This window comes from Lissotriton helveticus, chromosome 1_1 (genome assembly GCF_964261635.1).
Source record: "Lissotriton helveticus chromosome 1_1, aLisHel1.1, whole genome shotgun sequence".
NCBI lineage: Eukaryota > Metazoa > Chordata > Amphibia > Caudata > Salamandridae > Lissotriton > Lissotriton helveticus.
This window is the reverse complement of record NC_136057.1, coordinates 2,144,848,866-2,144,861,471: the sequence shown is the minus strand read 5'-3', so window position 1 is coordinate 2,144,861,471 and position 12,606 is coordinate 2,144,848,866. Positions and strand designations below refer to the sequence as shown.

The 12,606-nt window shown below is 48.9% G+C and overlaps 1 protein-coding gene across 3 annotated transcripts in view; it reads right to left on the bottom strand.

The window, feature by feature from the left end:
• The window catches only part of CCDC18 (coiled-coil domain containing 18), a 1,360,824-nt gene that overhangs the window by 656,358 nt on the left and 691,860 nt on the right, over positions 1-12,606 (bottom strand). For all 3 annotated transcript variants that reach the window (XM_078646342.1, XM_078646344.1, XM_078646343.1), the window contains 2 exons: positions 5,382-5,498; positions 3,891-4,058 (listed from right to left, as the gene is read on the bottom strand). In XM_078646342.1, coding sequence (XP_078502468.1) covers positions 3,891-4,058; positions 5,382-5,498 — 285 coding nt within the window. The remainder of the gene's footprint in view (positions 1-3,890; positions 4,059-5,381; positions 5,499-12,606) is intronic.

Here is a 12,606-nt window from a genome sequence, read left to right as displayed (position 1 = left end):
AAGTGTCCATCCAATGGCCGCTGCACATCAAACGTTCAGGATCTCCTCCGAGGTTTGTGGAGTCACCAGCGGGCCCTTGGCGCTGCATGTCTCCGAGGTCTCCGACTCCGACCCTGTGTCCTTTGTTTACGAGTGCGAACCCCTCTGTGAATGGGAGGCATCTGCATTCGACATCGATTCAACTGCCAGCAGTGCCGCCTGTCTCTCCGCTTCCGTTTGAGACATCGATGGTTTTTTCGAACCTTGTCGCCGCCATCGCAGCCTTTGTGATTTCCGCGTCTGCGTCTTTGCTCGCTCCCGTTCCTCTCGGATTCGGGCGTCATCCGTGCCTGCTTTATACGTTTCCCACCAGTCCCAGGCATCCGCCGACGTGGGAAAGAAGTGAGTTGTATCGTCCAGGACGACCCTCAATTTGGCCGGGAAGAGCAGGGACTAACGAATTCCCTCGGTCCGCAGTTCCCGTTTAATGGACAGAAAAGAGGCCCTCAGCTTCTGCGTCTCAAAGGTATAGTCCGGAAACAAAGTCACCTTGCTGTTTGCTACTTGGAACGGCCCCGCTTCACGGGCGCGTTGGAGCAGGAGGTCTCTGTCCCTGTAGTGTAGCAGTTTGGCCACTACTGGTCTCGGAGGCAAACCTGGCTTGGGGGGCCTAGCCGGAACTCTATGAGCTCGCTCCAGGGTGAAGAATGGTGATAGTCCTTCCGGCGCCACCTTAGTCTTAAACCAATCGTCCAGGTACCCTATCATATCTTCCCCTTCTGTTTTTTCCGGCAGTCCCACTATCCGGACGTTACTGCGGCGGCTTCTATTCTCTGCATCCTCGGCCCTCTTCTCCAACGTTTGTATCCTCTCCAAAGCGTCCGATAGCTGTGCTTCCATGGTTTTGTGGGCCGGGGCTAGGACCCCTAAAGTGTCTTCCGTTTCCTTAACTCTATCCTTGAGTTTGTCGTGGTCAGCTCGCAGGTGCCCCAGCCCAGTTACCACCTGCGCAATGTCCTGCTGCAAGGCCTCTCTGGTTGCAGTCCTGAAGTTGCTGCAGGTCCGAAGGTCCCGCAGTGCCCCCCTCCAGAGAGTCCGAGCCCGCGGCCCCCTCGGTTTTGCCTTTAGTTTTCCCCATGGCGTGATGACTGTAGTCGCTCAAGGACCGCAAGCTGTGGTAGTGTCCACCCGTCTGCTACACCTCTCTCCCCATCCACCACAGCTCGCCAGCGTCGTGGCCGGCACGTCCCCAGGGGGGTCGTCCCCTCCCGCAAGCTCAGCTAGGGCTTCGCGGCTTTCGTGTCCCCTCCTGCTCTTTATCACCGTCCCTTGTAGTAGCGCCCGCTACTGTTTGCTCGGTTCAATCACTCTCCTCAGTGTGCCTCCGTTCCAGATTGCAGAGTGCCTTCCCCACCCATGCACGGGTCCGCACTCATATCCGTTCAAGGCAGCGAGAGGATCCTAGGGCCCAAGTCTCAGTTCTGGCCCTCCAGGGGTCCGCGCTCCGGTGGTGCCTTCGCAGAAGGGCGGCCTATCGTGTCTCCACCGCTGGCCCCACTCCAGGGCCGGGCCAACGAGGCAAAAGCTGCGCCGCAGCCGATCTCAAGTCAGATCGAGCTGTCAAGATCCCGTCGTCTGAACCACTCTGCGCCCACAGGAGTACCGCCAAGCTCCGTGCAGCGCCGACCGCGCCCGTCGAGCCCCCACTTATCCTCAGTACGGGCCAGGGATCATGAGCCGCTACCGGGGGCCAAGGTCGCGAGTTCTCCCAGCTGCGGTAGAGGTTCCCCGGAGGTGTACGGGTTACAGGCCCAAGATTGCGCATGTGTTTGTATGGCCCGGGTGCAGATCCCACGAGGCCAGCTCACTCCTCCTCCTCGCTCGGTCCCCCACACTCCACCAATGCTCGCCGGGCCGCCTCAGATCTTCCGACGGCCCCCAGGGCCGGAGCTCAAGGGCAGAGCCTCTCTCGTGCCCCACTAGGCTCCTACACCCCCAATGCGGGCAGCGTTCCCCGCTCCGCCCGCGTCGTCATCTGCCACAGCCTGCCTGTCTACTGCTCCCTCGCCGTGTAGATAAGGGCACCAGGCGCCTCTCCCAACAAGGGCCGTCGTACCTGTACTCCGCTCTGCTCGCTATGTCAGCTGGGAGCTTTGTCGAGCCCCAGGGACCACTCGGTCGTCGTTCCTCAGCGTGGGGGCCGGTCGTTACCTCGAATAAGCCCCAGCCGGCCAGGGACCAGAAAAGACGAACTTCCCCTCCGCCTCCCGGTTCCACGCCGCTCCCACTATCTCCGTCTCAGCGCCGGTGTCCCAGCCGAGCGGGGCCGAGACCCGGCAATCCCCACAGTCAGCTCCGGGCCTGCCTCCGCCTCGCCCAGTGTCCCACGTTGCGGGCAGGACGCTTCCCCCGGTCGCTCAGCCGATGGTGAGGCAGCTCCTTCCCAGCTACGCTGCTCCGCCTTCCTCGGTCACAACACCAGCCGCCATTTTGTGCTCCTCCGAGTCCTGGCCCGCGATGGTCCTTTACCTCGCTAGCAGGCCGACACTCCGCTTCCCCATCCGTCCGAGGCTGCAGTTACAGTTCGCATCGCCTCCGGACTGTGTGCGGCGGCTTTCGTGGGTGTCTCTGCTCCTATTACCAGGATGATTACGGGGAACAGGCGCGGAGCTCCAAGCTCACGCCGCCATTCCCTTCGGCTCCGTAGCCACTCCTCATCCACTTTACTTCATGTAATCTAAGTCGCATGTTCTGGGTTGACTAGTCATTGGTGTTTTTGCTCTAGGCCGAAGAACCAATGAGTCACTGATTGCTGGTTTGGTAGGGGGTTTGTGTAGTAAGGTGGGTTTTGGAACACCGGAATTCACTGAGGTCCTAAGTCTTTATGCACAGTTCTGTGTATGAGCAGAATTCCTGGAACAGTAGTTACAACAAAAAGGCTCGATAAAGGGCTTGCACTTTAAATATGAATATAAAATAGAAGAATAGTTGATAATCACAGCTAAGGAATGCAGCAATTAGATGTGTGTATGGATGATGTGTAGATTGAGTGGAAGATGAAAAACGTGAAAAATAAGAAAGGTTGGAGAGACGCAAAGGTTGTTGTAACTGGTATTGGTATCTCCATATTTTTGAAAATGTTAGTATCTATTTTTTGAATGTGTGTATTGTAGGTTATATTAGGGTGAGAGGAGGTCTGCCACTCTTTCACATGGATGATTTCATCAGTGATGTCATCTGTGATGTCATCAGTGATGTCACTGACCATGTGATGAGTGATGTAATATGTGAAGTCATCAGCAGTGCATTGCGGGTGCACGAGTTATAGTTAGCTGAACTAACTATAACGGGGGAATTTCAATGGTTTTGTATGAGAGAAATGTCCAGCTAACTATAACATGGGTGAAACCTATGGTTTTTTCAGTGAATTTCTAAGGTTTTTTAAATGCTAATTCCTAACTACAACGTGGCAGAAACCTATGATTTTTTCAGTGAATATAAGCACCAGTTCCTGGGTTCGCCTCGTCTTTTGTGCTGCTCGATTTGCTGCAAGACGTCCTTCTGCCTAATATATATATATATATATATATATATATATATATATATATATATATATATATATATATATATATATATACACATAGTGGATGTTAAACACCTTATTTGAAAGTGGTATTTTTAAACTTTTTACTTCCTGTGGCTATCGTTCCCCTTAACTTTATGTTTGCAATGCAAATTACATACAGTTTATTTTTAAAGTGCATTTTACTCCTATCTAGAATGTAAAAATGTACTCCATGACAAACTTAATTTCTTAAGTCTTCAGGGAAGAGGTAGGGAAGACAGTCCATCTTTAGACAAAAGGCTACCATATTGATGCAGTACATATCCTTTGATGTCATATACGCTACCTGTTTTTCAAGGTTCGATTGGCTATCTTCCAGCTCACCAATCCTCAATTCCCCCTTCTGCAACATTTGTTGTTGCTGCTGAAGTGACTGCTGCAAGCACACATTCTGTTCAGAGGTATCTTGAAGGCTTTGAGATTTGAGCTTCAACTCTTTCTGTAATCGTTTAACCTATAACAAGAATAAATTGATGAATGTAAGTATCTAATATCAAGGAACATTCACTAGATGAGACTAAGTTATTCCAAGTATTCCTTAAGAAACGAAATGCTATTCATTTGTTCAAGACCTTCCAACATGAACATTGGTATTGGACCTTCTTAGTAATGAAGTTTATGAGGACAGGGTTTGTTTCTACATTTTACAACAGGGGTGTGGAACCTTTTTAGAGCTTATAGGAGACTCAAACTGGTATGCATCCTTTCTACATCACTATGCAAGAAAGCGAAAGAACCACTGAAACTAGCTTTAGGAGAGAATAAGGAGTTTGCAGCATTTGTTGTTATAGTATGCTGCTTAGCTTAAGAAAATATCCAAGTAGCATCTGGCTATGTGTCTATGTCCCATCAAAGAGCCAGATGCCGTTTGCATTGTTTTAGGTTAGAAAAAAGCCAAACAGCTGGCTCCTTGTTGGGGCATGAACACACACCTCCTTCCTGCTCCAGTCCTCTTCCTGGATAGAGAAGCACTGAGGTGAAGGAACATGTGAAATTAACCTGGATGTTGGAGTTGAAAAGGGGAAAAAAGGAAGGACCAGGAGAAATCTTATCTGTTTGTGATGTGGTCGGAGTAGTGAAAGGGAGGTTGGTAGGAGCTTAGTTGGGCCTCCACCCTCCTTAAAGGATTGCATAAGAGCTCTTGAGGTGCCAAGAAAAACATGATGCAGTTTTAAATCCTCTGTGGTAAAGAGAACAGGGAAATTATGAAAGAAGCATCCAGAAACGATATACAATGCTGGAGAGATTGGAACAATTTATAACAGAACAGCTGTTCATGTATTTTATCATGCCACACCTGAAATGTAACCCTGGAAAAGGTTCCTACAAGTTGAGGGCATTCTGTACCATATTTACAAAACTGCCTGTTTAAATTGTTCATAATCGTATTGTATTGTGAATTATGTTTATATTGTTATATTTTTCTATACATCATCTTGTTTAATTTCTGATGTTCACTGTAACTACCTCTTTTATTTATGTAATCGGCCTCATTCACGTTACATATTCGTACATACTTATTTTTTTTACTTTCATTATTGTCAAAGTTAATCTGTTCTGAACTGATAGATGCATAATGTATTTTTATCTGTTGACATTGTAAAGTTCTATGAAGTCAGGAGTGTGCTCTATCTATGAAAATACAAATAAACGTGGGAGAAAAACTCCAAAATCACAGAATTCCATCAAGATCTTAAAACCTTCCCATGATTTTCTAATTTTTTATCTCAATATAATACAAAATATAAAGAAAAATTGTGAAAAAACGATGTTTTACCTCTTCAGACTTCTTTGTGATCTGCTTTTCAAAGTTCTCTTTGTTTTCTTCTAGCTGATTCAAATACAACTCCAGCTCTTCTTTACATATTTCCAGTGCTGTATCTAGGTGCTTTACCTGATAACATGCAAAGCATAAATGTAATGTCTAGCCACGTAAAAAGCTAATAGTTTGTTAAATTACATATTTTATTTCTTAAAGTACAGTCGATATTTACAATACAATTCACCAAAGACAAATGGCAACATATACAAGTGGTTATGTGGTGTCCTTTAAGCTTACCAATAACAACAGCATGATTCCAAACAAGTGCACAGTACTTTTACTATTATTAGACAGTACTTGTAAAGGTAAGCATTATCTACTATCCAGGACTTTTGGTGCTCACAGGTGAAAACTGTTTTTGAATCCCTTGAGTAAACACTGAGTGACTAGAACAATGAGGAAAATACTCTCTAAGGCCTTTTACAAAAGGCAGAAAGGACAGTAACAGAAGAACAGTGAACTCTATATGAGCATGGTACTTCTAACCTCCGATTCCTCACCTTGAGAATAGATACCAAAGCAGTACCTTCTAAGATGATGCTTCAGATCGAAATGTCCTGCACGACGGAACAAGTATAATGCCGAACCTCCCCGTCAAGGCAGTAGTTTTGCATGAAAGTGTATACTCAAGCCCATAATGCGGCCTGACATTTAGAATATGTATTACAAAACAAGAGAGCCCCAACATTTGAACCTGGGGTGGTAAACGATATTGTGAAGACAACAATAGTTTATGTAAGGCCAAAAGGTCCTAACAAAACTGTTGACTTAAGAAAGCGTTAATCACTTAGGCTATGGCAGGGGCACATTACTGGATAAATGCCAGAGGGGGCAAAAATAGACACTTGAAATTGTAGGAAGGGACACAGGTGGACACTGACAAAATAATCAATTTATTTATAAATATGAATTTTTCAAAAAAGTTGGTTTATAGATCCGGAGCTCACAAAAAAAAGTGAAAATGAACGTGATGTGGTGAGTGGAGGTGATACTTAAAAACATACATCGCATTAACATAAGCAAAAACTTCTGAAGATAGTTTTTAAACAGTAAAGGAGTTTTTTGTTGTACAAGAGGTCAACAGCGTTTCGATCTCAGAAATTTGAGATTTTCATCAGGACAAGGTTTGTGAGCATGAGGAATTAGGCAACCCAGAAGGAAGCTGAGGAAGTTACAGTTTTAATCCTGTATGGAGGGGGAGGAAGGGTGAGTCTGGCCCGAGATCACGTCTTGTGGTAATCAATAGTACAAGTTCATAGAGCTCCAGGTACCAGATTAATGGTGCAAAGTCAGCACCAAATTCAGAATAGGCATTCTCCAAGGCAATGCAGTGGTGGAAATGGGAGAATGGGCCGTCAGTCCTTCCGGGCTGCTTCTTTGCCAATGCGTAGCATATCTTAAGGCAGAGGACCATTCATCTTGACAGGGTCATTTTCTGTACCACCTTGCCTTTCTTTGTCCCAGAGAACCCCACGAAAATGTGATGGTCCATCCGATGGGCTTTGGTTCGATCGATGTGAAACCTCAAGGCTCTCTTGGTGACTAGCCCATGGAGTCTTTTCTCCTTTTCCCAGGGGTGAGGTGGAGAAAAGACTGCTGGGAGAATGATAGATTGCCCAACATGAAAAGGAGTTACAGCCTTGGGAAAATGATGGTCCTCAACACCACTTTATCCGAGGGAAAAAGTACTGCAAGGTGACTGCTCCGACAGAGCAGGAGTTCACTCAAATGGCCGGCAGAAGTCGGACCGACCAGGAAAACAGTCTTCAGAGACAGGAGACACAAAGCACAACTGTGAATTGGTTTGAAACCAAATTGAGGTCCTACTGTGTCACCACACAGGGTTTGGGAAGAAACGTACGCCAAGCCTTTTAAAAACCTCATCACAACCGGTGATTTGAACAATTACGGCTGGTCCGGCAAATGAAAAAAGGCAAATAGGGCTGAAAAATAAACTTTAATGATGCCCACTGCAAGTCCATGCTGGGCCAGGGATAAAACAACAAATCAAACTATTCAGCCTGTAACAGGCCTGTTGGACCTGGCCCTCTCTGTAGGGTCATCCCAAAACATTTTGCCTTTACTCTGCACTTTTTTACTGAATTTGTTTTTGTAGGCCTTCGGACTCTGCCCACTTTACAGCTGCTAACCAGTGCTAAAGTGCGTGCGTTCATGCCCCTAAACAAAGTTACATTTTACACCTTATTGCCATGTTTAATTTATAGTTCCCTTTTAAAGTGGTATACCATATGCCCCGGGCCTGTAAATTAAATTATACCAAAGGGTCTGCACCACCCACTTAAGTAGCACCTTAAAGCTCCCTGGTCTGCCACTGCAGCCTGAATGCAGTTTTAAACTGCCAATTCGACTTGGCAATATAACCCCCTTATAAAACCTTAAATGTTCATTTTTTGCATATTGGTCAGGCCCTAAAAGATTGGGCACGTACTTTTTTTGTTTCAAAGTCTGTTTTATTTTCAACTTCAGGGGAAACATAGCACAGGTCTCAAAGTACACAGAGTTAAGCCTACAACCCTATATAGGGCCGGCCGCATTTGCAAGCAGTGCAGTTATTACATAGAAAATGCAACACAAAGAACAAGTATTAACACAGCATGCCGCCCACAACCCCTGTGGGGCCGGCCGCGTAGTTAATAGGATGGTGCTATCTCGAGGTGAAGCAGGAATGGACACAACCTCTAGGGGACCAGTACTTGAAGTCACAGGTAAGAGATCCAAAAAGACAAACAAAGAGCCAGAGACGTTAGAGGCGTCATAGGAAGAGAAGATAGGTGAGAAAACACAGAGGTAGAAGTCAAAAGAGAAGTTGTGGCATTGACGGGCAGGAGGGTGTGCAGCGTGAGGGACCCTTGCAGGCCCCATTGTCCACGCGATGGGGGGGCTACGCGAACAAGGGTTCTGCATGCGGAAGCAATCTGTCAGGGGCAAGCGGCAGTATAGCATCTTCAAAAAGTCGCAGCGCCCTAAGTTTAGTAGGCATGTAACGGGTAGGCTCTATCCCGCAAAGGTATTTAATCAGAGGTTGCCAAACAGTGTTAAAACGAGTGTCTCGTGCTTGTAGCTGCGCTGTGAAGAGTTCCATCGTAAGGACTTGCCATAAGCGCACGTACCAAGCAGCAATTGGAGGGGCCTCTGCTTTCTTCCAGCAGAGCGCTATAGGCTGCTTAGCAGCTCCGAGCATCTGAAGTGCAATTATCCAATCGCTACGGGTGAGTGCCTTCAGGTTGGCCGGTTTAATGTCCAACAGAATCGTGCTTGGGGCAGGCCCACCAGATGTGTATGAAATCCCCAGGCGCAGTCGAACACCTCCAGCACATGGGGGAAGTCGCAGGGAACATCTTATGTAGCAGTGTAGGCGTATAATACCATTGTGTCATGACTTTATATGCATTCTCTTGCTGTGGGACACTGCAATAGATCTTGGGGATATCTTGCTATAAGGGACTCGTCTGCGGAGGCATGATTTCCGTAGCAGATGTTGACTGCCATTGACGTTGGTATGGGTGGGAAGGCGTTTCCAGGGGATGCTGCAGGATCTGATAGGTCCGAGAAACCAGGCCCTTCGATTCATCAAAAGAGCGGACCAGCCGCTCAAAGGGAGTGAGTGGGCGGGTAGCCGCCTGGTGCATCTCCGCCGAGGAGACCCAATGCCGCAGCTGTGCGTACTGTAGTCCTGCTGCAACTGGGAGACAAAACTCTTCTCTACACTGAGCGAACGTTTTGAGAATGCCTCCCTCAAATAGGTCATCAATCACTCTGCATCCCCCTTGCGACCACTTGGTAAAAGCTCACGTGTGATAGGCCGGGGGGAATAATGGATTCCCTTCAATGGGCATATGCGGAGAAGAGAATGTTGTGAGGCTTCTGAGCACCATCACCTTGTCCCAGAAATCCAGGACCGTTTGAGTGGGCACCGCCATATAGGCACCTCTGTAGCATGCCCAGTTACCGTCCTATTCATGTGTAGCCAAACCTTTTCACTCACAGTTGTTGTCCATTCCGTCGCAAAGCAGAGTTGGGAAGCCCAATAGTAATCCATGAGGTTGGGACAAGCCAGTCCCCCTCTGTTCTGCAGAAGCATAAGAATCCTGTGAGAGAACCGTGGCCTACACCCTCCCCATATGAATGTAGTAAGTTCGCATTGAAGGCCCTGTATCTGATGCAGAGGAATGGGAGTGAGAAGGCATTGGAATAAATATAAGATTTTGGGGAGTAGAGACATCTTAACGGCATTAAGTCTGCCCAGCCATAACATCACCAAGGGTCTCCATCCCCGAAGGTCCTCGAGAACAGCCCTCTTACATTTTCTCCAGTTTACCTGGGACCACGCATCCAGGGAAGGAGTCAACTGCAGACCAAAGTACCGAATGTGACTAGTGGCCCACTGGTAGGGGGCGAGTGCCTCCAGAAGCGGTATCTCCTTCTGTGGGATCATGAGGTTAAGCACCCAGGATTTGTCATGATTAATTTTGAGACCGGAGACCCGCTCAAAGGTCTGCAACAAGTAATGCAGTGCTGGGAGAGACCCCCAAGTGCGTGAGAGCGTGAGGATGAGGTTGTCCGCGAAGAGCGCCACCTTGTTCTGCCGGCCCCCAAGAGAGATGCCGTGTATGTCTGTTGCCTGCCTGATGAGCTCCGCCAGTGGCTCCACCACTAGGGCAAAGAGCAGCAGGGATAGGGGGCACCCCTGTCGGGTACCCCGATGTATAGTGAAAGGTTCTGTAAGTTGCCCGTTTACTCTAATCCTCACCTGTGGGGCAAGATAGGGCGCCATAATCATGGATACCATGTTCCTCCCCAGCCCAATTCTCTACAGCACCGCCCGAAGGAAGGCCCACTCCACCCGGTCAAATGCCTTCTCCGCGCCTATTGAGAGGAGGCAGGCCATGTTATCCCAGCGATGCGCCTTCCCCACTAAGCGTGCGATCCATTGTACCTTATCTGCCCCCTGGCGGTTGCGGATGAAGCCAACTTGGTCCGGATCTACCAGGCCAGGCATGTGGGGGTCCAAACGTTTTGCAAGCCTTTTGGTATTAATTTTCATATTTTCTATAGGACAGTAAGAGGCACAGAACGCGGGGTCCTTCCTTGCCTTAGGATCAAGGCTATCTCCGCCATACCCATAGAGGGCGTTGGCCCATCCGTGTCGGAGAAGGAGTTATACAGCCGCAGGAGATGAGGCTGAAGTTGTGCTTGGAACATGCGATATAAGGATAGGGGCAGACCATCCGGGCCCAGCGTCTTAAAGCGTGGAAGATCTCTTAGGGCTGCCGTGAACTCTTCAGCAGAGAGAGGGTCCTCCAGCGTTTTAGCGTGATGAGGGTGCAACGGGGTCCAAATGCACCTATCTAGCACTTCGGCTAGGAGATCCGGCGAATATTCCTCCGCCGTGTAGAGAGCCGCATAATATGCCCGGAAAGCATCACATTTGGCCCGCTCCGCAGTGACCCTTGCTCCATTCGGTAGCTGTATATTAGCTATATGGGCCTTGGCCGCCCTCGCTCTTAAACGTCTCGCCAGTAGCCTTTCCACCTTATCTCCCCTTCGAAATACTTCTGCTTCAGCGCTAGTAGGAAGGCTTCCGCTTTATTTGTGCGCAAGAGGCGGAGCTGTCCCGGAGGTTCGCCAGCCGCCGCCGGGATATCCGCGAGGATTGCCCCGATGCCGCTTTTCAGCCAGTTTTAATTCCTCCGAGAGAGTGTCCTCAAGTTGTCGAGCCTCCCACGTCCGCGCAATTGAGAGAGAGGTGATGTGCCTGCGTACCGTGGCCTTGAAGGCATCCCGCATCACGGGAAAAGGCGTCTCTGGTATATCATTACTGGCAAAGTAAGAGTCAATGGCAGCATGTATGCTATCCACGTCGGCTGGATTCCGGAGGATAATTGGCGGCAAGCGCCACCGCGAGGTGCGGGCGGGCCAGGCAGCCGCGTCCTGCAGATTCAGCTCAACATGTGCATGATCAGAGAGCAATATGGCAGACATCGACGCCGCCAGCATGTCCCGCACCAGGGCGTGAGATACAAACAAGTAGTCGATGCAAGAGTATGAATGATGGACATGAGAGTAATACGAATATTCCCGCACCCCCGGCGAGTGGTACCGCCATGTGTCTAAGAGACCAAGATCTGTAATCTGTTTCCGAAAACTGGAGAACATGGCCCCCGCTCAAGGAAGCCTTGCTGCGATCTACCCCAGTGTCCCGCACCAAGTTAAAATCCCCCCCCCCCCCCCAAGAATCACCGAGGGGTCATCCTGCGGCACATGCTCCCGTAGGAGCATCCGGAGGTAAGCGTCCTGCATCTGGTTGGGCGCATACACATTATACAGTGTGAATAAGCGCCTCCCAATCCCAAAACTCGTCCGTATGAAGCGTCCATCTGCGCTCCTGAAGGGTTTCGCCTCCCCCTGCCTGATGCCACTTCTGCACAAAATCGCCACCACCGCAGTTTTGGTGTCCGCTGCAGCCCAGAATTAAAGGGGGTATTTAGGGTGCGCCATGCGCCTCACATCAGCTTTGAGGAGGTGAGTTTCTTGGAGGAAGATAATATCAGGGTTAAACTGAAGGAGATATCGCCATGATTGCCGCCGCTTATTAGGAGAATTGAGGTCCTTAACATTAAGTGATAGTACTTTTAAGGGTCTCTGGAGAGTCCCAGTCATGTCCGAACCCAAGTTAGTCCTTTCTGCCACTGTAGAAGTAAGCTCAGGGTAGGGGTAGATGCGCAATGGGGTCTATGTCGGAACGCTCGGGGGGGCCATGCAGCTTTTGCAATACCTTCCGCCCGCCACACCTAGCAATCAAGAGAAGACAGAGTAAAAAAGTGGGAATGGAAAGAGAAGAGAGAGAAAACAGAGAATAAACCAACATTTGCCAACCAGGCCACCATGTCCTGTTCCAGGGACAGGACATCCTACACCCCAAGGTTTGGATAGTCCCAGAGATTTCACTCTCAAAAGAACAGTTGGGGTAAGCCTGTAGTTGCGGTCAGATTCATCCAGACAAGGAGCTCCGGAACCACCAACGCAGCTGGCCAGATCAATGTGTGAGCGTTAGTCCAGTCCTCCACCCCAATGGGGAGAGGGGCGAGGCCCAGAGCATGCAGCACCATCTGTTAGGGGAGCAAGATATCGCTGTCAAGGAGTTGATTAAAGTTGAGTG